The sequence below is a fragment of the Talpa occidentalis genome, unplaced genomic scaffold (genome assembly GCF_014898055.3).
Source record: "Talpa occidentalis isolate TD23 unplaced genomic scaffold, MPIMG_talOcc4v2.1 talOcc4.7, whole genome shotgun sequence".
Taxonomy (NCBI): Eukaryota; Metazoa; Chordata; class Mammalia; order Eulipotyphla; family Talpidae; genus Talpa; species Talpa occidentalis.
The window spans coordinates 7,139,204-7,165,847 of NW_023605083.1; the positions used below are offsets into that span (position 1 = coordinate 7,139,204).

Below are 26,644 nucleotides of genomic sequence, written 5' to 3' on the forward strand. Positions count from 1 at the left end.
TCTAATTCTTGCCAAAAGGATGGTTAACAGTTAATATCTCTCTTTTTTTGAAGATTTATTTATTTAAGCATTGGGTACAGTCAGAAGCACAGGAGGGTGAGAGAATTCACCAGAGCCAGAGTGGGGAACAGAACAGGCAGACTGACGAAATACACTGCTGAGGGGAGCAGCGGGCGTGGCAGGAGAATTCTGCGCGCCATGTGGGACCCTTGCCGGTGGCCAGGGATTGAACCAGCGCTGCAGAGGCTGCGGGCAGCTTCGCAGCCCAGCGCTCCCCTGCCACCAGGGGAGGCCCTAATATCTCATTTTAATTTGCATTTTGACTTTTTAGTACAGTTAAGCGTGTTTAAATGCTTAAAACTTCTCTTTCTAAAAGACCATAAAGTCAGTGTTTTAATGAGAAGAAGAATTTATTAATTTCAGAAAACTTTAATGAAGTGTACCATAGTTTAGGATACAGTTCTCCTCACCAGCCTCCCTGTGTCTTGCTCAAGTGAGTGTGCACATGTGTGTGTATGTGCGCACACACACACAGTAAGGCACATATCCAGGCCAGGCCATTGTACTTGTTTCCATACTGACCTTTCACTCACCAGCAAAAGCTTTTGTTTGTGTGTTTGGAGAGCTGGCTGCTAACTCACTCTGGGCTCCAGTTCACCTCATTTATGAATCCTTGTGTTACCTGCTTGCTTTGTCATCAAAATTAGTTTAAAATCATTTTCTGTCAAATAGTTTTAGTCTAGTAAAACACCTAAAAAAATGCATTATACTCTAGAAATCAGAAATGTAGACAAAAAGTTGTCGTTCTTCACTGTTTTATTTGGGGGAGGCACATACATCTAAGGGCATGTCTGGCAGCATTATGAACAGCACTGGCACCAAGGGCAACTGTAGGGGGCTAATGGGGACCTTGCATCATTTCTTGCCATGTGCCTGGTGAGTAAACTCCTAGAAGTTTCTGGGAATGGTAGCAAGTGGGGAAAAGGCTGCAACCAACAATCAGTGTCACAAAGTGGGGATGACTAATTTGCTGAGGAGACCATTGAGACAGATGTTTAATTAGCTGAAGTCAGAGTGGATAAATTGGGAGAGGACTGCCTATGCAGAGAGATGCCTTTTTCCCTCATCTCTCATTTAACTGGTTTTGTTTTGTTGTTTTGGGTTTTTTTTTTTTTTTTTTGCCCTTATTTTCATGTTGATGGTGACATCCTCACGTTGGGGGGAGCCGGGAGAAGAGTAGAGAGAAAGTACCCTTAGGTTATAGCTCCTGAACACTTACTGTCTTTTACAAGTAAAAGTACTTTTGTGGGTGACCTTTACAAAGACTTTGTGAGATGGGCGTTCTCTCTCTTGTGTGTTACAAAACCCGATGCTGTGTGTGACGCATGCTTGTGTGTGTTGCAAATGTGTCACGTAGGTGAGATTGGAACCTTGGTCTCTTGATTCTTGTGCCCTGTGTTTCTTCCCTGAAACACAACTTCCCTACTTAATGCATAATACAGATGAGGGAAATTTCTGGAGCTGGTGTCATACAAGTATATGCTTTTGGCACAACTATCAAATGGGATTTGAAAGATTTGTGCATATCATTGTATATAAATCTTACCTAATAATTTTTTTAAAAAAAGAACATTAGTTAAGACTCTAAACACTGAAGTGTTTAGGGATGAAGAGCTGATGTCTACTCCTTTGAAATTCATTTTTTTTAAATAAAATGATAGATTGATGAATATGTGATAAAGCAAATATAGCAAATTATTGTAGGATCTAGGTGGTGGGTACATAGACTTTCCATGTATAGTTCTTTCCACTTTGCTGAGTTTTAAAATGTAAAATAGGACAGATCTCATTAAAATTAAAATGATAGAATTTAGAATGCTTATAGTAAAAAGAATTTCTAAATTTATTTTTTTTTTAATAAATTTTATTGTTATATTCCCCATACAATTGCAGCCCCCCCATTCTGACCCCAATCCCTCCCCTCCCACCCCCGCCCCCCTAAAAGTGTCTCTGGTTCATAGTTTTTTGTTGATTTTGATTTTCACTTTCTTATAGTTATTCATTTTCCTGGTCCCTTATTTAAGTTTTCTAGATTCCTGCTATGAGTGAGACCAAGGAATTTCTAAATTTAAAAATACGTGTCATTGTGGCATAGAAGACCCTAATCATTATTTCTTTTTCTAAGATATTTTATCTTTCATTACTTCAATATTAAATGGCACCTTTGAGGTCCATTGACCTGTGGTTTTAACTGGCATATAGAATATGCCACTTATGAATACCTATTACTATTTATTGAACATTCAAAATTTGCCAGGCAGACTTTCAAACACCTTTTTTCATTATCTTATTTAATCCTTAAAACAACTATTTGAATTAGTTATCACTTTTGTTTCATAAGTGGGAAAACTTCAATATCAACCAAAAAAACATCAATGAGAAAACCTCAAAGAGGATGCGGGGCCTGTCCAAAGTCACACAGCTAGTAAGTTGGGGAACCTGAGCCGCAAACCCAGATGAGTGATGCCTCAATTCATACTGCTAACTGCTGTGCTGTCCTCCTGCCACCGAGGGACAGGGTGACCAGCAGGTATACTTGTCTCCTACAGAGACCAAGTGCACCTGCTTCAGTTGCTTATGGCAGCATGATTCCGTGGAAGGGGCATCGCCTTTGGAGCCATACCACCCGAGTTGGCACCCACTGTGCTTTTCTCTGTGAAGCTAGGCACGTCATCAAACCTCAGTTGTCTTTTCAGGCAGTAGGGGTAATAATACCTACCTTACAAGGGGGTGTTTTGATTGAATGGATATGAAACAGTCAGTGGATGTCAGCTGCCTTTATCCCTGTTGCTTCCACTGCACCAGGTACACCATCAAACTTGGCTTTTTTGGAATTTGTTTTACTTCCTTTTTTACCTGTGAGACTGGGTTCTTGCCTGCACCTTTTGCTTCTAATAAATTAGTCTGTAGAAAGCTTATAACCTGTGATAGAACACACTTTTGAATTTGTTTGGATGTGGATATGCTGGAAGCATCTTTTACTTGGAACAAGAAGAAAACTAGATTCAGAGAGTCGCTGCTAATGCTTTTTGACTAACAAGATAACCCATACCATGAAAGTAGGAGTGGGTTAGTGATCACAGGGTCTTCATCATAGAGCTTATATCAGAAAATTTAATTTACTGTGTCAAAGATTCTGGAAATAAAGGGAACAAACTACAATTGCCTGTAACAAATGTTTACAAGTGATTTTAAAAAGCCTTTGTATTAACAGTTGAGTAACTCACAGAGCCTATTGCTTCTTCTCAGAAAACACTTTGAGAAGAAATGCAATTAGACATCAGTTTGATTTTTTGAGTGAATGATTACAGTAGTTAGAGATTTGGAGTGTTGCATCTGCCCCTTACATCCCTCCACACTGAGTCTTGTTTCCCCCTAAATGAAGCAGAATGCCCTTCTTTCTTCAGGCAGCCTGGGTTTATCCTTTTTGTAATTGTAAGGAAACCTCATCTTCTACTAAGACTGAGTTTAGCCACTTTTCATGAAAAATCGTCTCTTGGAAGAGTTACTCCACCACAAAAGATTTCTCCAGGACCCTCCCAGAGACCTGAGACACCGAATTCCCATTTCACTTCCCTTAGAGGCCTGACGCTGCAGCACACCCAGTTGAAAAGCAACTTTCCGTGGAGAGTTTTTCCTTTTTTGAGTAAATTATGAATACCAGTACTTTCTGTTGTGTATCTGCAGCAGCTTTGAATGTATTAAGAAGAAAAAGGAAGAAAAATAGGATATTTTTCTTTTCAACTTGTAGCAAGGATTATCAACCTCCACTCATTGGGCAGAGACCCTTGTGTCATTAGTAAAAAACTTGCCCCTCGTGTAGCACCTACACTTGTAAGTTCATCAGCCAGCCAGTGGCCTTAACTCCAAAGGATGTTCTTTTTCTGCCTTATAATGCTAATAATGCCCAGAGCCAAAGGTGACTTAACATCAGGACAAAGCACTGAGTGGCTCAGTGGGGCAGGTCACCTACATCTCTGTCTACCTCACTACTGGTCCCAGAGTCTACTGTGCCATTGAGCCAGGTTTTCAAAGCCAGTGAGATGTGATTAAAGCTTAATTGCTGCAAAACATAAGAGGTGGTTTATTGGAACACCTCAATCTTTCCCAAAGTGCCACCACATAATCACAAAAATAGCAAATCATAACAAACCCCAGCCTTCCTTTTCATGATTTTTACATGCCACATATAATGTGAATTAAGACAAAGTCAGATTTAAGCCTAAAAACATCCTGCAGGTCATGCAGATCTCTTGAGCAGCGTGTCCAAAACCAGACTCGTTCCTCAATACTTGTGGCACCTCTGCTGTGTCCCAGTCAGTGTACAGCTGACAGGGCCTGGTCCCAGGTAGCACTGAGCTAGTGGGGCGATGATGACTAAAAAGTAAATAAACCAACAAGACATATTTGGTAGTGATTCATGCTTCCAGCTTTCTGTCTGCCCATTTTCTGACAAAAAAGACTGTTTTGTGAGTTCCCCTCCTGAATGGATCCCTCTTGTCAGTCCCATCCTTTCCCCCCAACCCCCCATCGGGAATTAACTCCATCTTTCCACTCCAGCAAGTTATTCCATGTATCTCCTAATTGGCTGCCAACACAGCTCCCTGATGCAGGGAGAAGGGACAGGGCAGCAAAGGTTGGGTGAATTTTGATGAGACACAAATGACTCTATCTGGGTCAAGAATGGAAATTATGATGCATGGACCAGAATTCAGCCTTGGAAGATGCTAGAGAGAGCACTGTGCCTCAGCCACTTGGCCTTCCATTAGAGGAACGATGGGCCTGTCCCTAGTAACTTCCTGTTACACTGAGCTTGTCAGATGTTGGCAAGTACCTTAGCAAGGAATAGGCTGAGAACCTTCTTTTTCTTTGGGAGAGGGTTTGTGAGAGGAGTGTTGAGCTTTCACTTGAATAAAATGAAATCCCTGTGGAGAAGAACTGGTTCCTTTGTGTTTACTAGCACCTGGCATGGCCAGGCCTGGAGTTGGCCTGGAGCTGACATATTTTGTGGAATGAACTAAGAAGAAGCAGAGAAAGCTAATTTGCAGCCCATAGTTGCTTTGCTCCTGCCAGCCCAGATCCAAGACTGCCCACTATCTATATGGAAATGGATTTGGTGCCCTTTGACTATTGGAGATCAAAATTCCTTAGAGAATTAAAGTATTGAATGAAAATTTACATGTCTTAAAAATGATATGTGATGTACATCAGTTGAAATTAGCGTTGCCTCCTAGGGTCCCTTAAAGACCTGAGTCTCTGATGGGTCCTTGGGGGGCCGAGGAGTATACCAAAAACAACTTTTAAGCTTCCGATAATCATGTACGTGTACCCAGCAGGAGGAAACTACTGTACACATGAAGAGACTCCCTTTCTAAAACAGACCACATTCCCAAGTGGAGGTGGACGTGTATGAAAGAGGGGGTGCGTGTGCTAAATCTTCATCTTTCATAGTGGAAGTTCATAGATACTGTCAGTCACAATAATGTTTAACACCGCTGACTAGAAATACTAATAAAAACTGTGAAGGTGAGTACCAGAACAAGTATTTAGAAAAATTTAAACTAATTACCTAAAAGGAGGGACTTGGGAATGGGCAGGGAAATAACTCTTTTTCGTTATAGTACTTGTGATATGATTTACTTTTAAAACTATATATGCGTGTTCCTTTGATTAAAATAAATTAATTTGTAAAAAGAAGACAACTTACTTTCAAATTCTGGCACTTAGAAAGATTTCTCTTTCTTTCCCTTACTTACGTGGCCTTTCTCGATTTGGAAAATGTCTTCCTCCTGAAAGCTACAATCCATTTCATTGTGTTGGATGTCAGTTTCTCTGAGAACATCATTAATAAATAGTTGCCTCACATTATAAACATTTCCAAACCTTTTAAGACCAAATTGTTAGATGAGTGTAACTGTGATTTTGCCAACTTTTTGTCTCTGTGACCTGTATTTTCCATAAGTTAAAGCACAAGCTATTAGCTGAGAACTCATTCCCATTCTAAGAATGAGTAATATCTCAAATATAAATGAAAACAGCTGCTTTTCCATAACATTAGAGTCCCAAACAGCTGTCACATGTATATTTTGACATTCTTTTTTCTTTTTTCTTTTTAATTGGAACAAAAATTAGTTTACTGAATCTACTAATCTGGTTAAGCATATCATCTCCCTTCTGTGGAGAGGTAGAGGAGAGGTCAGAGAAAGGCCCACTGAGCTAGTGTAGCTGTCCCCGAGGCTTGAATTTACTTAAAATGAAAACCTCTGTGATGAGACCCTTCTCCTGTGCCAAGAACATAAGGCTTGTAAGGGCCTGGTGTGGCTGCTGCGCTGCCACTGCCTTTGCCAGCCAGCGCGAGCCCGGCTGACAGCCGTTGTTTACTCTGCAGCTAACGAGGTTGTGGAGCGCCAACCCGGGCTCAGGCTGTCCTGCAGCCCTGGGAGGATTTATCCAGGGGTGCCTATTGTGGGTCAGAAGGCCGTGCTCCCTCTTTTGGCCTGAAGCTGGTGGTACCACCATTGCCAGCTGGGGAGCCTTGGTCAAGCCACTGTCCCTTTCTCAGTTCCTTGCTTTTGTTTTGTCTCTCAGTAAAATAAGGTCACAATTAGATCATGGGCTATGGTGGTAGTCTTAATTATGAAGCTTAACACCTGGGCTCTAGACACATCTCCTGTTTCCGCTATTGTTCCTTTTCCAGCTTTGTGGTTGAGTTTCTTAGCCTGTTTGAACTTTATTTTCCTCATGTACAAATGAGAATTATAATATTATCTTCTTTATGGCATTGTTGTGAGAACCAGAGATCTGTGTCAAACACCAAGCATTTAACTGTTATTTTATTACTCAATAAATGTTAGTCTTGTTCCCTTCTTTCAGTTCTACTGTTATGAGACCCAGCCATACTCACAATCTTGTGGTAAAATGCTTCGTTTTTTTATGGATCTGACTGCTTTGAGTCATAGTTCAACAGACTCGAGCTGCTAAGGAACCCAGCTCAAATTCAGTCTGCTTAGGTACAACCCGGAATGTGTGTGCATCTGTCTGCCCAGCTGCTCATTTGAGCTCTTCCAGGGGTCTGAGGCCCCTTGTCAGAGCAGTAAAGCGTCAGTGAGAACACAGACATGCACATGTAGGAGTGACCTAGCATTCCTCTCGAGCACTCTGCATCTGGGGGCGGGTATGCAGAAGGGTTAAAAGCAGGAGAAACTTTTGTCATAAATTTTCTTTCCAGCAGGACTTCCCAGGGTACATCTGACATTAGCAGAGAGGAAGTGCTGATTGGCCTGGGAGTCAGCTGAAGGAGACAGGAGCTGCAGTGGAAGCTGCTGGATTTACTGTTATTAGCAAGGCAAATGGAAAGCCAGCAGGGCAGCCCCGCTCTTGGATAATAGATCTAACAAGAAGGAAAACTCCCAGAAAGGAAAATGGCTGGCAGCCATGATCCTTCTACCTCCTTCACGACCATTTTTCCATTGCTTTTACTTTTTGCTTTGTACAGTTTAGCACGAGACAAGCATATTTTAATGTTTTAGGCTATACGTCACAACTGGCTTAAAAACAAGATATATAAATCAGCTTATATGTTCAGAGTTGAACATAGTGCAAAATTGTATGAATATAGTAATAAATAGTTGTCATTTATTGAGCACTTACTATGTGCCATCTAAGTGCTTTAAGTGTGTTATTATCTCATTTAACCTATAAAACAACCTCATGAGTTGGGAATTATCATCATCCCCAATTTAGTGATAAGGAAATAATGCTTGGAAAGCACTTAGGTAATCCCCCAAGGTCTTAAAGCTTGGTGGAGCCGGCATTTGAACCCTGCCATTAAAGTCCTACCAATTTAGTGGAATGTGTTGAGGCAAGAGCCCAAAATACTGATGTGGGCCAGACAGGGTATGGCCATAAGCCAACTGCTTCCTGACTTGCAGCACAGCTCCAGTTGGTAGATTGGTAACGGTCAGAAGGAAGACAGGTAGAGGGGAGCCTCGTTGGCTGACCTACCCCACTAAATCAAAGCACAGGGTGGCTGGACAGTCAACACGGAAGGACTGCAAGGCCTGAGGGGGAACTACAGGTCCTGGCAGCAAGGGCCAGGCAAGCAGCTAGTGCTCCGCAGCCGGCGGTGGCAATACAGAGAGCCATGTCCTGTGTGAGGTCAGGCAACAAATAAGCAAAAGCCCTGTTATCACAGTCACCTCTGGAAAAGGTAATTTGAAATGTCTGCCAGAAGCCAATATATGGTAGTTTTTCTCTTTAATCCAACATAGCTAGCTTTTCTTCTCTTGCATTAGAACACATGGAAACTAAAAATATATTTTCTTTAAATGCTAAAGTCAAACTTGGCACAGAAAAACCCTCACACTGTAAGAAGAGCTAGAAAACAGATACCACCATTTCCCCAATTACTCAGTTAGTCATTCATCAGACATTTACCAAGTTCTGTGGTTGCAGAGATGAATGACTCCTGCCTCACTCTTGGTTGGGGCTCAGTGAGATACTGAGAGTCCTGGCAAGTAGATTCTCCAAACTATGAAATTGTTCTCTTGGTTCTGTGTCCCCCCCACCTTTTTCTTTTTTTGCCTTCATTTTTACGAAGCAAGATAATTAAATTCAGATCATTTAACTGTATATAAACTAGACTGTTGGGCACAAGAAAACCTGGCAGGCAGGTGGCATCAGTGGGTAAGCAGAGTTTTCACAGGGGCACACTGAGAGCCTAGCGGGGCACCAGAACTGGAGACATGAAGGCCAGAGTTAGGAGAAAAGAACAAAGCCTCGTTTGCCGCCTGAAATCCTCTTACCTCCGCGCAGGGCCTACCTGTGGGAAGAGTAAGCGGGGCCACCTAACTGTTGTGAGGATGGAAGTAGAGACCAGTGCTGGAATCTGATCGGTTATCAGCAGGAAAAAGCAGATGCAGAGAGTCAGATGCCAGATAAGACTTGGAGAATATCCACAAGGAGTGATGTGACTTTGACAGACTGGAGGAGCAGGCAGGTGTGGGTGGAGGGAATGGCACAGCAGTGACGTGGAGGCAGGAAGCTGTGGGGTCTGTACACTAAACAGTGACGAGACGGGCTTGGCCAGATCATAGCTGGTGCAGATGGACACGAAATTAGGATGGATACAAATTCTGGAGGGTAGGTGGAGTTGACTGGGGAATTTGTTAAAGGCTTTTAAGCATGGAAATGATAACTTTCTGACCCTCTGGCAGCAGGTGAAGAGCGGATACTGGAGGCCAGGAGGGCCTGGACAATGAGTAATGCAAGGGTGACTGCTAAGTAGGGGGTGTCTGTCCAGTTGATAACTGACTGAATGTCAGCAAAGGGGAGATGAGTAAGAAGATTCCAAACTGGGGAGTCCTTGTTCATTCTGCCGAATCCTCAAAGGTCAGGATCAGCCTTCCTTATCTTTGTCCCTCCCGTGCTTCACTCCGAGCACAGCACTTGGAAGGAGTTCGGTAAATGTATGGTAAGCAGCTGAGTTAGTTCATTGGGAGATGCCAAGTTAAATCCTTGGAAACCCAGTTACAAAGAAAATATTTGAGAAGGGAAGGTTAATAGTTGATTTTCCTGTAAAACTAGAAACCAAAAAGTGCTTCGAGTTCTCTGATCCCGCAAAGGTGGACCCAAGCCATTTGTTGTCACGGTTCTTCATGAGAGAGTTGCTAGAAGCCCCGAAGACGCCTGGCAGCCTGCTCTCCTACCAAGGCTGGATCCTTCCTGGACCACTCTCACCCAGCCGTTTGCCCAACACTGTCGCTCCTGGTGCCTCTCCGAATGTCCCCAACAGCCTGTCAAGGGCAAGCAGCTATGACCCGCTTCTTATAGAGGAGCTGAGGTTCAGAGTGGATGTGGCTTCCCCAAGCCAGTCTCTGGCATAAGCAGGTCTAAATGGAAGCCTTCAGACTCCCCGTATCATAACAGTCTGATGATTGAAAACAGTTGGCCCTGTGCTTGCTCTCCATTCACTCAGGTTGGCGTCACGGCTTTCATACAGCTTGGGAAAGACTGCAGACAAATGAAGTCTCCTTTTTGTTTCTTTCTTTTGTTTCTGTCTTTAGGTACTTGTGACTAAATTCACTAATTTCACTGGCTGTCAAGGCTGTGTTAAGGAAAATGGGTTTGAACTGCTGTGGTTTTTGAGTGCTGGACTGGATGTCAGAAACCTTTGCCATCACGGGAAATTCTGTCACTCTGGATTTACTATCTGTTCCCCACAGCTGAATTCCTCAGCAGTGTGATTTAGCACTCTGGCTCCCCATCAACCAGTTTTGGCATTTATTTGAATGCATTACCCCACTGGTTTCCATAAACTATTTTACAATTGTTTAAAATAAATGACTGTTTATTTCCACAAAAACCATCTGTATTTCTTTGCAGAGCAACAGATAACTGTATGTAAAATTTGGTAAAGTCACAGTGACTCAAGTTAAGAGAAACAGATTGGATTGAAAAATTGGATGCTAAGGGACAGTGGAAAAGGTTTCTACCCTCTCACAAGTGATATCTGGGTTTGAAGGAGCAAAAAATATTTTTACAAGCACTGTCAGGCCTCCTTTCTCCAAAGGGAAGTGCATTCACACTAGTCAGATAGTGAGGAACGAGACTTAGCACTCCTGGTGGTAGTGAGGTGTCCACCCCCACCTTCTCACTCCTGAGGTGGCAGTGATGGGAGGCCCCACTCAGTGGCTCCCAGCCTTCCCCAAGTTTTGAAGTTTTGGGTTGTCTGGGCTTTACCTCCTCTTGTTCTGAGTTCCATTAGGCCCATGGGCTATAGCTCAGCTAACTGGTGGAGGCATGGTGGAGCAGTTGCTGTGGGAAGAGAAGGTGGGCCTAGGTGAGGAGGCTGGACTGACTGGTCAGGAGGTGGGAGTGACCCATGGCCAGTGGTCTTCCTTTCTCCATTCAATGTCCAAAGCAGCAGACTGCATCAGCTTGGCCTACACTAGCTCTGTCAGTCCTTAGGACATCCATTCAGAACCTGGGTACTCTTGGGGGTCTCCAAACAGTGGGGTCATTTGAAGTCATATGGGAGGTGAGGCTTGGAGTGCTTTGGAGGACGTGCACCAAATACTCACTGCACACACCTTGTGCTGTGCCCATCCTGTAAACGCAGAGATGCTGAAAGGTGCCTCACACCCTCAGCTTGCATGGCTTGTGCAAGAAACAGGCCCATCCAGAGAGCTTTTCGTATGGGTCTCCCCCAAACCCACCCTGAGAGCTCCAGTGGCTGAGCTTTGGGTAGGAGAGAACGAATCCTAGAGAAGTGAAGTAGAGAGAAGATGATTCCTGGCTGAGGGACAGGCAGGTGGGCACAGGCACAGAGGGTTGAATGGCATCATCGGGGCATATTGTTGGATGACTGTATTCATTAGGTGGGAGGTGAATAGGGAACGATTGTAGCAGGCCTGTAGGGGTTCCAGCCCCTGCTGGAGAACTTGGGACACCCAGACATATGACCCAAGTAGCTGTACACTTAGCACAAACTGTGGGCCAGACATGAATCTAGACTACCTGTATGAACTTACTGAATTCTTCAGAACAACACTAAGAGATAGGTGCTGTTATCTCTTTTTCACAGCTGGGCAAGTAAGGCACAGAAACATTAAGTAACATGTCCAGGGTCACACAGCCAGTACATGATGGCTTATAGCCATATGCAATACAGTCTCAAATGTGTTGGGGTCAACAGAGATTGCAGTGCATTCTCCAGATACATGCAAATATTCAACTTAGCACAAGGATCAAATCCAGACCTTCTCCCTACTCCTGGAACGCATAGATGAGCTCCCAACTTATCACTTCTTAGAAGTGTGCACTGATCGGGGAGAGAAGATGACAGAGCCAGAGTGGGGCATCAGGACTGCCCCAGAGAGAGGTAGAATATGCCAGACACAGCATAGGTCACCCTCTATTTTCCACAGTGCCATCTAGAATCCAAGAAAAAGACAGGGTAGGCATAGTTGTCCAGACTGGGGTGATAGAGTGGTAGATGGACACTCTCACCCTTGTCTGCAGTCATGGCCTCTCTTTGTGAGAAGCCTCGAGCACAAGCAAAAACAGCAGCCCAACCTTAGAAGTGCCAGATGCCAGTCCTCTTGACCTTTGCTGCCCAACACCTTTGAGAAGTTCTGGAAGCCTCTGTCTACCCCATGACTTGAATCTGGATCCCAGTAACTCCTGAACAGGCTCTATGCCATTTTAATTCCTGGCTCCCCAACTATTTCTTATGTCCCCAAAAACCCACAAGCCCACATGGTCAGTGAGGAATCAGAGATAATGAGAGGAAGCTCCAGAGGCCATAGCCCCTAGTCTGATCTAGCTGGAGTCATCTCTAAGATTGTTCAGCATAATTTTTAAAATTGAAATGACAAAATTAATACCAATATATGCCCATTTTCAAAAGTCCAAACAAGATAGAAATCTTTAAATAAAAAGCAAAAGTCTTCATCTTTGCTACTATCTCATCCTGTACCATCTATAATTCTAGTGCACAGTGCATCTGTGAGAAGAATTTGGCTCCTATCCTTCCAGATTGTGTGTGTGTGTGTGTGTGTGTGTGCACACGCATGCGCACGCTCTGTAAATATAAGTGTGCACATATTTAGCTGGGATTTTGTTTTATTAAAATGGAGCATACTCTTTACATTCTATGTCTTTGTAAATTTAATAATGTATCATAGAAATTGTCCCATGTCTTATTAACTTAATTTTTTAACAGCTACATAACATCCCAATATACAGATATGCCATAATTTATTTAATAACTTTCCTACCAGAGAACATTTAGATGGTGTGCAATTTTTGATATTAAAACAGTGCTGCAGTGAACATCTTTGAACATATATCACTATCTACTTGAACTAATATTTCTTAAGATAGATTCCTTTGTTGGGTCAAGGTTGTCCAATTTTAAATACCATGTTGTTAAATTCGTTCTATTTAGCAAAGATTATTGGGCACTGACAAGGAGTCTGTTACTCGGCTGAGCTGGGGAAGGCAAAGTTGGGTTCCTAAAAAAACCCCTTCACCCTCATCTTGAGAGCACCCTGATTGAGGAAAGATGATGACAGAGACAAAAACGCTTCTAAAGCAGCCTGTTCAGTGCACTGAGAGAAGAGAGGCCCCTAGGAAACAGGGAAGAAGGAGCTCTTAATTCTGACAGAGATTCGGCAAGGCTGCAGAGAGGAGGGCAGATGCCAAAAGGTGTGCCTCCCTTCTCCTCCCAGGAGCCCATCTGCGAGGCTGGGTATTCAAGAAGAAATTTGTTGTAAAGAATTATGATGCTCCTGCATTTTCCCCTACACAAAGAAGGAAATCTCAGCCCTACGCCCTTTCCTTTCCTCCTCTTGGCACTTTCTGATTGATGATTGGAAATGATGGCAATACATAAACTATTTTTCTTTTTATTTTATGACCTGGTAATAGCAGTAACATATTTCCAGTAAATGTTTTCTATCGCAATAAAAAAGTTGTAACAAGACTAGAAATGGGTATAGTTAAACCCTGAAGAAATCACACTTTCAGAACTGTGGATAGAGCCAGTAACTCTGTAAATCATTTAACTTTGAAAAAGGCCCCTCTCCCCCTGAAGAAACCAGGGCAAGCAGCTAGTGTTTACTTTAAATGCTTGTCAGATAGGTGCCTGCTAGGAGGGCTGGGGGCTGGGGGGAGTGTTCTAATTTTGACCCCCTCACCACCCACTACCCACCCTTCCCTCTTATTCTCTCGCCCAATATCTTTACTGCTTTCTGAACTGATAAATCATCTGACCCTTACAAGTCTTTTCAACCCAGAGATCAAGAAGATTATAGAAGGCTCCTGCTGGAATACAGCAGAGTGGGATGGTTAAGAGCACAACACCAGGATTCTCATTGTGGGCACGACTTAACCACCCCACAATTTGGTTGTTTTTTTCTCCTCTGTAAAGGGGAGGTGGGTAAATAATAAATAGAGCTTCTGCTACCTCAGAGAATTTTATGAGTCAGAGAGAGCCAATGCCTGGAAGCTCTTTGTTTAGGACCAGGAAAGACCTCAATGTCAGTGGCCCAAGTTGTTTTCAAAAAGGGTAAATTCCTGGGCCTCCGCGGTGGCGCAGCCTTTGAGCACTGGGCTGCGAAGCTGTCCACAGCCTCTGCAGCGCTGGTTCAATCCCCAGCCACTGGCGAGGGTCCCACATGGTGTGCAGACCTCTCCTGCCACGCCCGCTGGTCCCCTCAGCAGTGTATTTCGTCGGTTTGCCTGTTCTGTTCCCCGCTCTGTCTCTGGTGAATTCTCTCACCCTCCCCCGCTTCTGACTGTATCCAGTGCTTGTATAAATAAATAAATAAATCTTTTTTAAAAAAAGGGGGGGGGTAAATTCCTGAGTGTGTGAATTTGCACAGCAGTGTAACAGCTAACATTTAATGCCTGTCTTAGGGATTGTGTTAACGCATAACCAGTGTGATTATTCCATGGAGGTTTAGATCGACTGGCTTGCCCAGCACCACACTTTGTAAAAGAGCTAAGATTTTAATCCACACCTTTCTGACTCTGTAGCCCACACTCTAACTGCCACATGTCCACCTCCTAGGATTAGATCCAGCCGGAGCAGAGATGCTAAGATTTTGAGTTGGTCTGTCTCACCCCAGACATGTCCTCTGGCTGTTGAAGATTTGGTAATGTTGAGAGCCTGTGCTCTCAGAGCTCCAGGGCCAGGCAAAATAAGCTTTTCCTTTCCCTGATTGCAGACAGAGCAGCCTTCCTCTGCCCCTCCTTGTTGAGGCTGTTACTCTCACGAGGATGAATAGCCGCTGCTTCTGTGTGTCTGGTGTCCTAACGTGCTCTAAAAATTAGGCCTTTTTCAGCCTTTGTCTTTAATTTCTGATTCTAGCTGACACCTTCATTAATGGTCCAGTGCAAGCTTTCTGTCGACTTGAAGACTCCTGTGTAAAAGCGGTTTTGCTGTCCTATCAATAATGGTCATAATTTCCCCAATACTCTCATCAGCAGTGAATTGAGTCTTGCAGCAAAGAAATGGAAACCCCAGTGCAGTGGTTTTAAAGTGATTTGTCTTGTAGATGGCGTCTTATTTCAGTAAAATCAGGTCAGCACGGCACTGCCGGGTCAGATGTAAGTCTGATACAAATTAGTTGGAGGAAATTGATCATTTGAACCTAAGGTTATTTTTAGCTACAGTAGTTGTTTTAATATCTTTTTTCTTTGTTTTAATAAACTTAAATCGTCATCACCAGGCAAATGAAATGTCTTCACCATCTCAGTCCAGCCTTTGACGAGAGCAAAGAATGTTCTCTACCCACCCCACCACAGTGGCCTTCTCTTCACTGTTTTGGGGGTTGCTACAGTTGTGGCATTGTTTGAACACACTCACTCCTCCTCATCTTCCACCCGTCCCCTCTCTGGGGGTTGTTTATTGCACAGACTGGCCCCTTGACCAGTCTGTTCTTCATTGCTATTGAAAGTTAATGGGGGCAAAATTGCATTCCCAAACATTTGAACCTGAAGTGGCCAGGGCCGAACTTAGTTGATCTCTGGTGATCGGTTCAATTTAGTTACGATTTTTTGCCATTAGGCTGGGGCTGAATGATGGTGATTTGGTTGAGGCCAAATGTCTGAAGAAAATTGGCTCTCTGATAAGAGTGCTGTTATCAGAGGGGGCTACCTTCTCATTTACATTTAGATGAGTATTGATTATTTATTTACTCAGAGAAGTGAGATTCGTTTCCAATCTTATCTTTCTCGTCTCTGCTTGTCAGCAGAAAGAGAGATAGAGCTCCTGACATCAGGCCAAGATAACAGCACTTTGTAGTAAAGATAAAAGTTGGAATGGGCCTTTTTCTAGTCTTGACTGAAAGGATAAGTTTTAAAAATTAGAACTGATGGGTCATGCTTTCAAAACCTTTCCTGAAGGTTTTGCAGTTTAACTAGGCAGGAGAATTGGTTTATTGGAACAGCCTCGGTCTTTCTTCTTTTGTGATAGGAATTGTATTTAATTTGATTATATTCAGCCGTTTCACTGAGAGCAAATTGTGTATTGGCTCAGAAGAGGCAAAAGTGTGACCTTATTGTCATGTCAGCTTGTTCCTTTTTTATTATTTAAATTCCAAATTATCCAGTCTGAGCCTCAGAGGGGGTATCAGCCACAGTGGTTATCACTTGAATATAATTCAGTGCTTATATTAAGATCAAGCAGAAAATGATTATAGTTGCCCCAGGAGGAAGAGTTATAAGCGATGAGCTGACACTAAATGCAGACATTTTAGAGTAGCTGATGTTGGGTCTGAGCTCTGATATGGACCACGTCAGCTTGTCATCGATAACTTTGGCTCAGGGAGGAAGTGGGGATTCAGCCGGCCCCTGCCTTGGACAGACATGGCTTGGCACATTGTGCATTAATTGGGTCTCCCTGCCACCAGTCTCCTCAGCCCATTATCGACAGTGCCACCAGAAGAATCTCACCAAAAATCAAGCTGGTTATGTGACTCCCCTGCCCTGTTAGCATCTGTTGCTTATGAGAGAAAATCCAAACCTTGACCAGAGGTCCAGGCCAAGCTTCTCAACCCCCAGCCTTTCATCACTACCCGCCCACCCCTGCCTCACCCACACTAAACAGGCCTGTGTGGGCTCTTCAGTACCTCCTTGCCTTTGCACATGCTGTTCCCTCTGGGAATGTGCTCCTCCTCCCTGCTTCACCTGCCCCAGTAAGACTCAGTTCAGATGTTCCCACTTGGGAAGAACAGCTTCCACAGCTTTGTCCCTACCCGGTGAAGAACACTGATGGGGCTTTTTGATAATTTGCTCAAGTGTGTTTTGCTGCGTCCCCCACCAGCTTTAGGGCAGGAATCATTGATTAGTCGTCTCTGTGTCTGGACCATTGCTGATGTTTAAAAAATGTTTGTTAAATGGATGTATGGATGGCAGTGTAATATCACATATCCTTCGGTATCGGTGCTATCGTGGTGTGTTCTGTAAGTTCTGACATTTAGTCATCATTTTTAGACTGTATTTGTAGGAACTTAGATAGACCAGGAACTTCTAGGAATCCTAACTGCTAAACAAGCCTCTAATCGTAAATACTTAAAAGCAGGCTTTTCTGAACAGATATGCCTGACTCTCTTCTACCTTGCACCCCTGCCTTGGGCACATGTGGGAAAAGACGTGGCCATCCGCTTTGATGCAAGCGTTCCCTGCTCCAGTACATCTTCCCTTAATGGGGCCATGGGACCTTTTGTGACTCTTAGACTAGGGATCTGCCTAAACTTCATTGCAGGGGTTTGTTTCAGCCTATTCTAGGAATAATAGCAGCTGTCGCTGAGCACTTTGCTAAGGGAGTCAAGGATTGTCTCATTTAATCCTCACAGCAACCTTCTGGGGAAGTTCTGTTATCCTCATTTTACAGGTGAGAAAATGCAAAGAGATTCAATAACCTCCCCAGAATGTGTAGTTGGCAGTATTACTTCTATTCCAGCCTTTCCTCTTATTTGCTCACACTTAACCTTTTTCTGGCCACAAGAACCTTTCATATGAATTCAGTTCTTTCAGCTGGGCAATGGAAAATAGTGCTTTGACTTTATCCATTTTCCTTGGTCAGGTGGTTCTCAAATTTGCTCTGATTCTCAGTAATAGTCATAGATTAATTCATTCATATCCCACCTCAATCCAAACAGTATTTAGAATACATACATTATTATAATAGGATTTTAAAAACATGAATTGGAAAACTTCATGAAAGGAAAAGTAAAATTAAGGTCCAGAGGATTAGCCAGGAGAGCAAACCCATTGTTCCCAGGAAGAACAGGAGGAGGTGGAGCTTGTCCTGCTATGCAGGTTTGAAAAAATATCTCCCGTGGGTCTTCAGAAGTAAGGCCCAGAATGACATAGGCCCGGGTATGGCTTCTCTCTGCTTCTGTGCTTGGCTCCCATTGGAGTTCAACTCTCTGCTGACTCTCAGCTTGAAGGAATTGCATGTTGAATCCTCTCCTGTTTCAATCAAGGATGAAAGACATCCAGGAAGCTGAATTGAGGTTACATTCACCACCCAACAGATACTACAGATTTTCTTTGAAACTTATAAGATGTTTGCCTTGGGTTTACAAAATCCCATAAAAATCCTGCCTGGCTATTGTAATCTGGAGCCCTTCCAAAGTGCCCAGAGCAGTATTTTGTTCCTAGACCATCAGTGACGCGGTATTAGTGCAATAAATACGTCATTGGAAGGCCCACGCAGGTTTTGTTGACTTTTCCCAGAATCTTCCTTTTCTGTTCCTCTCTGCTGTGAAGTAGAAGGCATGGCTCCATGCACAGCTGTGACACTTTAAATCCTCCTTCCAAAGGGTGCATGTTGCCTTGAGAACTCTGCCCTGTTCCATGTGAAAGAACCTTTTATATTTTATGTAATCATTTCTTAGGCAAAAAGTATATTAGTAGAAACTAGCCTCACAACTTATCTTTTTAAAATGACTTTGGCTGCTCTCCTGTTTTTTTCTTTTCTATCATGTCAGTTACCTGAAAATTAAACAAGCTTTTGATAAACTATACTTTGGTGTATAGCAGACCTGAGTTGTCATAATCCTGCTTGTCTTCAGTAGATGTTTATTGAGAACCCATTATGAGTGAGGCATGTGGTTCGTATGTAACATAAGAGTGTGCAGGTGTGGGCAGCTTTGGGTGTGAATCCTAGTTTCACAAATGCTTTCTGTGGACACAGAGCAAGTGTTTTTAGCCTCTGAAAGTCATAGTTTCTTCTTCTGTAAAACAGAATTCGGGGGCCTCCCTGGTGGCACAAGGGGTTGAGCACCGCACTATGAAGCAATCCATAGCCTCTGCAGCACGAGTTCGATCCCTGGCCGGCCAGGGAGCAACCTACATGGCGAGGCAGACCCCTCCTGTCTCGCCCGCCAGTCCCCTCAGCAGTGTATTTCAGTCAGTCTGCCTGTTCTGTTCCCCACTGTGTCTCTGGTGAATCCTCTCATCCCCCCGCATCTCTGGCCTGTACCCCAGCTCTTATATGCATACATCTTTAAAAAAATAAATAAAATGGAATTCATATACTTTACATCTTAGGGTGACAAAGCGAAGATGAGCTGATCTATATGAAAGGCCCAGCACAGTACCTGGCACATGATCAGGCCTCTTATATTATGATCTCTTAGTGCAGTCAACGGTGTGGGGGGGTGGGGACTGACACTTAAATGACAGTACTATGTAAGTGACAATATTAATGTATCAGATACCATTCTAATTGCATCGTAAATATCAACTCATTGAATCCTCAGGCAGACCTGTGAAGTAGGTGCTATTACTATCACATTTTCTAACTGAAGAAACTGAGAGAACTTAAAGTAAATTGGCTCAAAGTCATACAGCTTGAGTTGTTAGTCAGTACCACACCAAGACATGTGTTGCTGCTCATTACACACTATGGCCTAATATTACCAAACTGGCTCTTTCAGGGGAAAATGTGTGAAAGTCTTTCTCTGTGAGACAGCTTATCCAATGTTCCAACAGGAATTAGGAGAGAAATTGAAGTTTGTAAGAAGCAGTTTTCCATTTGGGTTTGATCTCAAGTCTCATCTAGAACTTAACCACCCTACCTTCCCCAAATTCAAGACCCATCAGTCATTTGCCGAGTTCAGAAATGGGTTTGCAAGTTGTTCCTTTACCTTTCATGGAAGAATAGGGAGTACCCAGCGCAGAACAACTTTCAGTTGTTGACAAAACTGGGCATAAGTAGTAATATTCTTAATGAAAGAGGGAGAGAAGTTTTCCAGGGTAGATGGAAAGATAAGACAATTCTGTCTTCCTGAAGACTCAGGAAGAGCATACAGCCTACATCCTATACAGCCATAGCATAGGATGCTTATCTACATGTGGCTTTCTTTCAGTTATTTTAGATCATTTTCATTTTGCATTTATACTGAAAGTTAAGTGATTCAGAACCCAAATGAATTCACAAATATACAAAACCTATAACTTGTGATATAAACTATAGCTTCTTTATAATTGGCCAGTAATGTATAGTTTGCAGGAGGAAAAAAAAGTTTGAGAACATTCAGGCTTGAAAGCACAGACCTGTGGGTTTAATATCCTACTTCCTGCTTTTGTGATGTTGGTCAAGTGACTTCTTGCCAACCTTCAGGGTCCAGTCTGTCGAATGGGATAACAACAATGGCCTCTTGGAGTTGCTGGAAGGATGCAGTAAGATGACGTATGTAAATGCTTAAGGTGTAGGGGTCTCATGGTGACAGTCATCGCCACCCAGGTTTCAAGGAGAAAGAATTAAAGCTACCTTTAGGAAACAGACCATTTTGATAGCAATATCTCCAAGTCCCAAGAAACAGGAACGTAAGTGCTGACTGATGGCGTGTATGGCTTTGAGAGTGATGCAGAGATGGGTTGAGGGGTAAGGGATGCTGCCTAGTATTCCCCATCGCCCCAGGTTCCCTCACCCTTGTTTCCCAGCCGCCTGCAGGGACTGAAAGGAAAAAGTGTGCAAAGGAAATCCTCTGAAATTTACCCTGATGCAGCCAAGCCTTGGCTCCCAGGGGCCAGGAAAAAGGTGGCTTAACTAGCAGTCCAGCCATAAGGTAGGCGAACCGCCCCAGAAGCACAGCCCTGTGTGCGCCGTGCTCAGAGTCAGTGAGTGTGCCAGGTTGCAGAATAACTTACAATGGAAATATCCACATAAACAGGTCATGTCTGGTTTTGATTAAATTATTGCGTATGAAAGACCCATTGGAGATGCCAACAGTGTGTGGTAATTACAGTATCCTCCAAAAAGTGTCATGATAAGAAATTGGCAAACTTGCACATATATGTCACTTATTTTTTTAATTATAGAAATAACCTTTTATTTATTATAGGACACTTGAAAATCAGAGAAAAACACTAAGGAAAAATAAAAACCCTCATTATTCCACTACCCAGTATATCCACTAGTCACATTTTGGAAATTATCTTCCAGCCTGTTTTTTTTCCACTTACGACTTTCCATAAATTTTCCTAATTGTTATCATCCCGTACATATTGTGCTATAATTTGCTGTTTTCATAAAATAGCATAAACATGTTTTATGAAATTATTTTTCCAACATCACTTTTAATATCTTCATGGTTTTGCACAGTAGTTTACTTAACTAGTCCCCCTGTTGTTTGATCTAGGTTGTTCCCAAAATTCTGGCTGTCATAAGAAAATGAATGATTGTAACTAAAGTTTGTACCAAGTTCACTGTAAGTCCACAGAAATGCTGTCAGAGCTGTACACACTGTGTTGCTTTGAGGACTTGGTGTTGGGCCGTCAGAGTGTTGAACAGGCCAATGTCCTAGAAAGCAGTTCTCCGTGCTACGTGCCCATCTGGTGGGCTGGAGAGACCCATTGCTATGGGAGGAAGGAGAGGCCACCTAGAAATCTCTCACCAGCTAAATTTTCTGCAAGTTCAGTGGGGTGTGATTTTTCTGATGACTTCACCAGTGAACAGTGAAAGCATTCTCAGCAGCAGACATACTTGTTAACTAACAAATGCTGGCACTGATAGGTCAGGCAGTGAGGACTAAGAATTACCTATAATTCTATTCCCTTATTTGCTTAATATTAGAAATTAGAATTTAACTATGTATCGTGTTGAAATGAAATACCTTCTTGACCTGCATTTATAAAAATCACGTAGACTTGCCAACATGTGTTGGCTTAAATAACTGTTTTGAGCATTGCTTATTTAGTAAAGATTTAAAAGCTGCCAACAGTGTTAAAAGGACTGAATGTATATGAGAACTGGCAGAAGCTCTAATGAAAGAGCATTCAGAGAAAAGGGCAACTATGCCGTGAAGCTGAAATGAAATTCCAGTACTGCGGACGGACATAGCCTGTGCGGGAGGAGAATGTCTTGAGATGAGTGAAATGCTTCAGACTGATGAAGGGCAGTGCTGGCTGTGAATAATCAACAAGTCGACAACATTTGAAGAACATATCTAAAAATACGTGCCCCTCCTGGGAGCCCTGCAAGGCCCCTGATCGTTTCCTCGACTCTCGTAACTTCTCTCTCTGACCAAACACTCCTCTTGCAGTCAAAACAAAAAGACAGTTTCTTGTATCTCTTTTCAGTAACCAGTACCAACAGGAGCAGGTCTCTGAATCTGATCATTGGACCTATTAGGTGTTATCTGAGAAGATCAAGACTGTCATTTGGCTTGACAAAGAACTACCTGAATAAATATATAAAATGCCCCTGTGTTTTATTAAGAGCCTCCAGAACCCCCATGTGACTGAGGGAAGCTAATATTTCTGGTTTCCAGAGTTCCTGAACCTGTATCTCTTGTGTTTTCATAAATGTTCCAACAAAAACATGAATCAGCAGCCACTGTCTAGCACCATATCCCGGGAACCTGAGATTGATTTTGACATCACCTGCTTTTCAAAACTTATTTCTTAAATTTTTGGGCTGTCATCATATTAGAGTTCTGAACATACCTTGTTCCTGCTTATTATTGGTTTGCCACTATTATATAGTGATTATTAATAAGTACTTTGTAGGCAGGTTTCCTGTGAAGCAGGTACATTACTAAGTATTTTTCCTACATCATCTCTAATCTTCACGATCATTTCCCAAGGTGTAAGTATTCCTACATTACATGTTAGGAAGCAGGTTCCGAGGAGGTCGGTTATCTTCTCGTGTCTGAGAAGACATGCAGTAGTTATGAGTGACTGCAAAGCCATCTCCCACCCTGTTTTAAGCAACAAAACGTAATAATGGAACATAATCGGAATGGAACACGCATAATGGACAGAGAAGTATATGAAACATTGTAAGAAAAACCCAAATTCTCCACCTTGTACAGCTAGTTCTTCAAGAGAGGCGTCAGCATTTTCCTAGCGCTTTATCAGCTTTTTGCCAGTTTGTGGTGTTTTTTTTTAATGTTAAATTCACTATTTCAGAGCTACCCCCTCCTCCTGCCCCTTTGATCTTCCAGGCCCTCAGTACCGCCTGGAGAAGCAGAGCGAACCCAATGTCGCCGTGGACCTGGAGAGCACTTTGGAGAGCCAGTGCGCGTGGGAGTTCTGCCTGGTCCGCGAGAACAGTACGTTGGCCTCCTTGCTCCAGCCTGCTTTGTCCCTTGCGAACAAGCTTGCAAGTCCTGTGTTTGGGAACACTCGCTGGTCTGGCTTCCTTAGGCAGATTGGAAGTTACTTTTTCTAAGATAGGCCGCAGCCTTCATGTCAGAAGTGTCCCAAAGTCAGATGATTGATTTTGTGCTTTTGGCAAAGCGTCTGCATCCTGTTTAGCACTCTGTGATTAATATTTTCCTATTAAACTCTATCTTCCAAAGTTAGGAGCAGCCCTGGAAACAGCTTAGAAATGTGAGGCCTTTTCAGAGGCAGCAGCTATTTTGTATATAAAGCAACTGGCCCTGTCAGTATCACTGTTCGGACATCAAGTTTGAGAAAGTTCTGACTGTTTATATATCCTCAGCCCCAGGCGGTGTGCTGGTTCCTAGAACTATGTTGGAAGCCTCTTTAAAACTTCAGCTCATTTCTTTCTTTCTCTGCCTCCCTCTCCAGTATATTCGCATGGCTTCAGGGCAAGTGACGGAGAAACTGCTATTATGAAGCCCACTGCCCTGGCCATCCCTGCTTGGGGGCTCTTACACAAGCTCTTTCCTCTGCACGGACACTCTTCCCCCCACTCTGCTGAAACTGCTTTTTCGTCCTCTTCTCGATGGAAATGTCACATCTTGAGAGGAGCCACCTGCTCAACCTGGTCCACCCTCATTTGGGTTCCCTGTTGTATTTCATCAGAGAGCGTGTTACTTTTTCTTTACCACATATATTTCTGTTTGTAGTTATTTCTTTTTCTCAATGATTGTTTGATGTGTCTCTCCCCTACTAGATTATCAGGTCTTTGAGGGTGTCCCAGACATGCACCAGGGTGCCCTTCAGTCAGCAAATAGTCACTCATTACCAACACAGACCAGCCAACCATGTCCTGGTATAGGAAGTCCATAGTGAATTGTTTCAAATGTTTGATTCTTTGTTTTCCAAATAACATTAAATGTTATTTATTAGGGCCTTGGTACCCTTTTTGGTTATGCAACACTTAAACATATAAAAAATGTTCAGGTCACAGGCAAAAAATTTAGCCTCTCTTCTCTCCCCTAGTTCCCTTCCAGTTGTTCCCAGTTTCGTCAGTGTCTTTCCTAGCAATCCTCTGTGTATGCAAGCATGTTCTGTGTGTGCATGTGAATATACACACACGTGTATATATACATACATATACACATGCACACACATTTGCATTCCCCCTTTAAAAGCAAATGATAGCAAACAATCATCAGTGTTCTGCACTTTTCTTTTTCAGCTCAACTATGTGTCATAAAGATTATTCCACCTTAATCCATATGTTATTCTACATATAGTTTATTCTTTTAAAACTATTACATAGTATTCCACAATAGACTATGATTTCAAATTACATACTCGTTTTTTTTCCCAAAAAGATGAGACCCAATTTTCTTACACTCATAAAATATAGTTGTGAGAATTAGTAGATAAAGCTTTGATCACGGGCTCTTGTTTTCACCCAATTTCTAAGCATGCGCACAGACTTAATTTGAGACCTCTGTGCACCTCAGCCTCCCCATCTTAAGAGATATGTGAGATATACCTAGTACTTCCACTATGAGTTGAAATAACTGTGTTAGTAAAGAAGCCCTTGACAGCATTTACAAAGGACATAAGGTAGTTGATGGTTTGGAATCAAAGGAACATTATAACTAGTCTTTGTAAAATAGAGGTAAATTATAAATTCTCCCTTTTTATTAAAACAAAGGTTTTATAAAATTTAAATAGAAATTCCAAGAATCTAATATTGTTCCCCAGTGCTACCTATTAAGAAATTGATTTTTGAAATACTTCAAAAATAGTCTTTTCACTTCCATGCACATTTGATCAGGACAGGCTTGCTGTCCTGAAAGCCATTTTAGAAGTAAACTAAGTTGTGAGCTTATATTATGCAGTGTTTAAGAGAATTTTTATGGAGACGGAATGCTGTGGTTCACTCAGGCTCTGACACTCACTGAGTGACCCTGGACAATTTAATTAACTTTTGGGGGTAGTTTATCTGCCTTGCTAAGGTTAATAGGAGGGTTTGGTGAGTTTTAAAAATCATAAAAGCTCTTAGAACAGTACCTGGCACATAATAATCACTTGATAAATGTTAATTACAATAAATAATGAAAGAGCAGCATTCTGTGTCTGGTAACATAGGTGGGACACAGGAGTGGAGATCTGGACTTGCAGAACTTTCAGGACTTCAGGGAGATGTGTGGTGGAGGAGAGTGTGATGCAGATGAAGAGGAAAAATGAGGGAGTGTGGGAGTGGGAGGCGAGTCTAGGTTTGTGTCGAAGAACCAGAGAGCTTAGAAGCATTGGTATTTTCCAGGAAACATGTTTGGTGACCCACAAGGAGTGTATACCCTATAAATAGAACCATTTGATTAGGAAAAGTGCTGTAAGAATGGATGTAGCCACTTAGTTTTTTTCTTCTAAGGAGGCACAGGGCATAACTTTTTAGGGCAACCACACCAAAAGATGTTTTTAAAATTATTTATGCAGGCCCTCTATTATAAAGCATTCTATGGTAAAGCTATAAACATCTAAATGCTCTTGTTTCTAATTTTCACAACAACCCTATGGGATATTAGTCTGATTGTGGGGAGAGGCTGTTACTTGCCCAAAATTAGCTAGCCAGTAAATGATAGAAACCTGAATTCTAAGTCAGCTACCTGATTCTCAATCCCACGCTGAGATAGTTGATGAAAACGACCTTACTTCTCAATCCTAAGAATGCTGATGACAATCGCTTTTATATACTATGAGTGAGAAGCTCACAGATGAAGCTGATAGACAACAGTTCCTGCCTAGGGACTGCGAGCTAACATTTGTGCTTGGATCATGGCCTAAATAAGAAAATGACAAGCCAAAGTCCTTGAGCTTTCCAGTTTCGATTCTTGTCTGATAATCTACTACATCCTTCAGCCAACCGTCTGCGCAAAGCTGGAGTCAGACCAGAAGGAAGCATGGGTACATTATGGCGAGCATGTAATGTTAGATCTCCATTCTCTCCAAGCGTCTATATAAATCCTGGCACTAAACTGAGCCTCAATTTCCTTTTCTCCAACTGTTGCCAGTGACCTTTTCCCTTCCCCACTGGTAGGTAGCCTGTTCGGGTCCCTCAAAAAAAGATGGAGCATGAGCCAACTTGTTCTTTCCACAGCTCTAAGCGAGAGTAACTGGAAATTTCCCATCATCGGGGCTAAAATAGACCCGAAATTAAATTGGCTTTATGGGATACCAGCCAAGTGTCACACACTGGCTTTCACTTGCTGGCCTACCTTTCTAGTAGCGCAGCGTAGTGCTTCACGCACAGTCTTTAGAATCAGGCAGAGCTTGGGTGAACCACCGAGCCTCTGACATTGGGCCTATCATGTCCCCTCTCTGAAGCTCTTTCCTGTGTAAATGGAGTGACTAAGTCTATTTGACAAGGCTGTTGTAAGGATTGAATGAGATGCAGGTGCTGTCATGATAGCAA

At 42.8% G+C, this 26,644-nt stretch overlaps 1 protein-coding gene and 1 non-coding gene across 10 annotated transcripts in view; one reads left to right on the forward strand and one right to left on the reverse strand.

Annotated features, from left to right (window-relative positions):
- The window catches only part of MAPKAP1 (MAPK associated protein 1), a 192,935-nt gene that overhangs the window by 116,190 nt on the left and 50,101 nt on the right, over window positions 1-26,644 (forward strand). For 6 of the 9 annotated variants that reach the window (XM_037491959.2, XM_037491956.2, XM_054689230.1 and 3 more), the window contains one exon: window positions 23,028-23,135. The exons of 2 other annotated variants lie outside the window; for them this stretch is intronic. In XM_037491959.2, coding sequence (XP_037347856.1) covers window positions 23,028-23,135 — 108 coding nt within the window. Of the gene's footprint in view, window positions 1-10,124; window positions 10,441-23,027; window positions 23,136-26,644 lie in introns of those variants that run through there. One more of the 9 variants, XM_037491963.1, reaches the window with a different exon arrangement.
- On the reverse strand, window positions 3,804-3,936 carry LOC119233133 (small nucleolar RNA SNORA62/SNORA6 family). The gene has a single exon (XR_005122285.1). It is a non-coding gene; the product is annotated as a small nucleolar RNA SNORA62/SNORA6 family (small nucleolar RNA).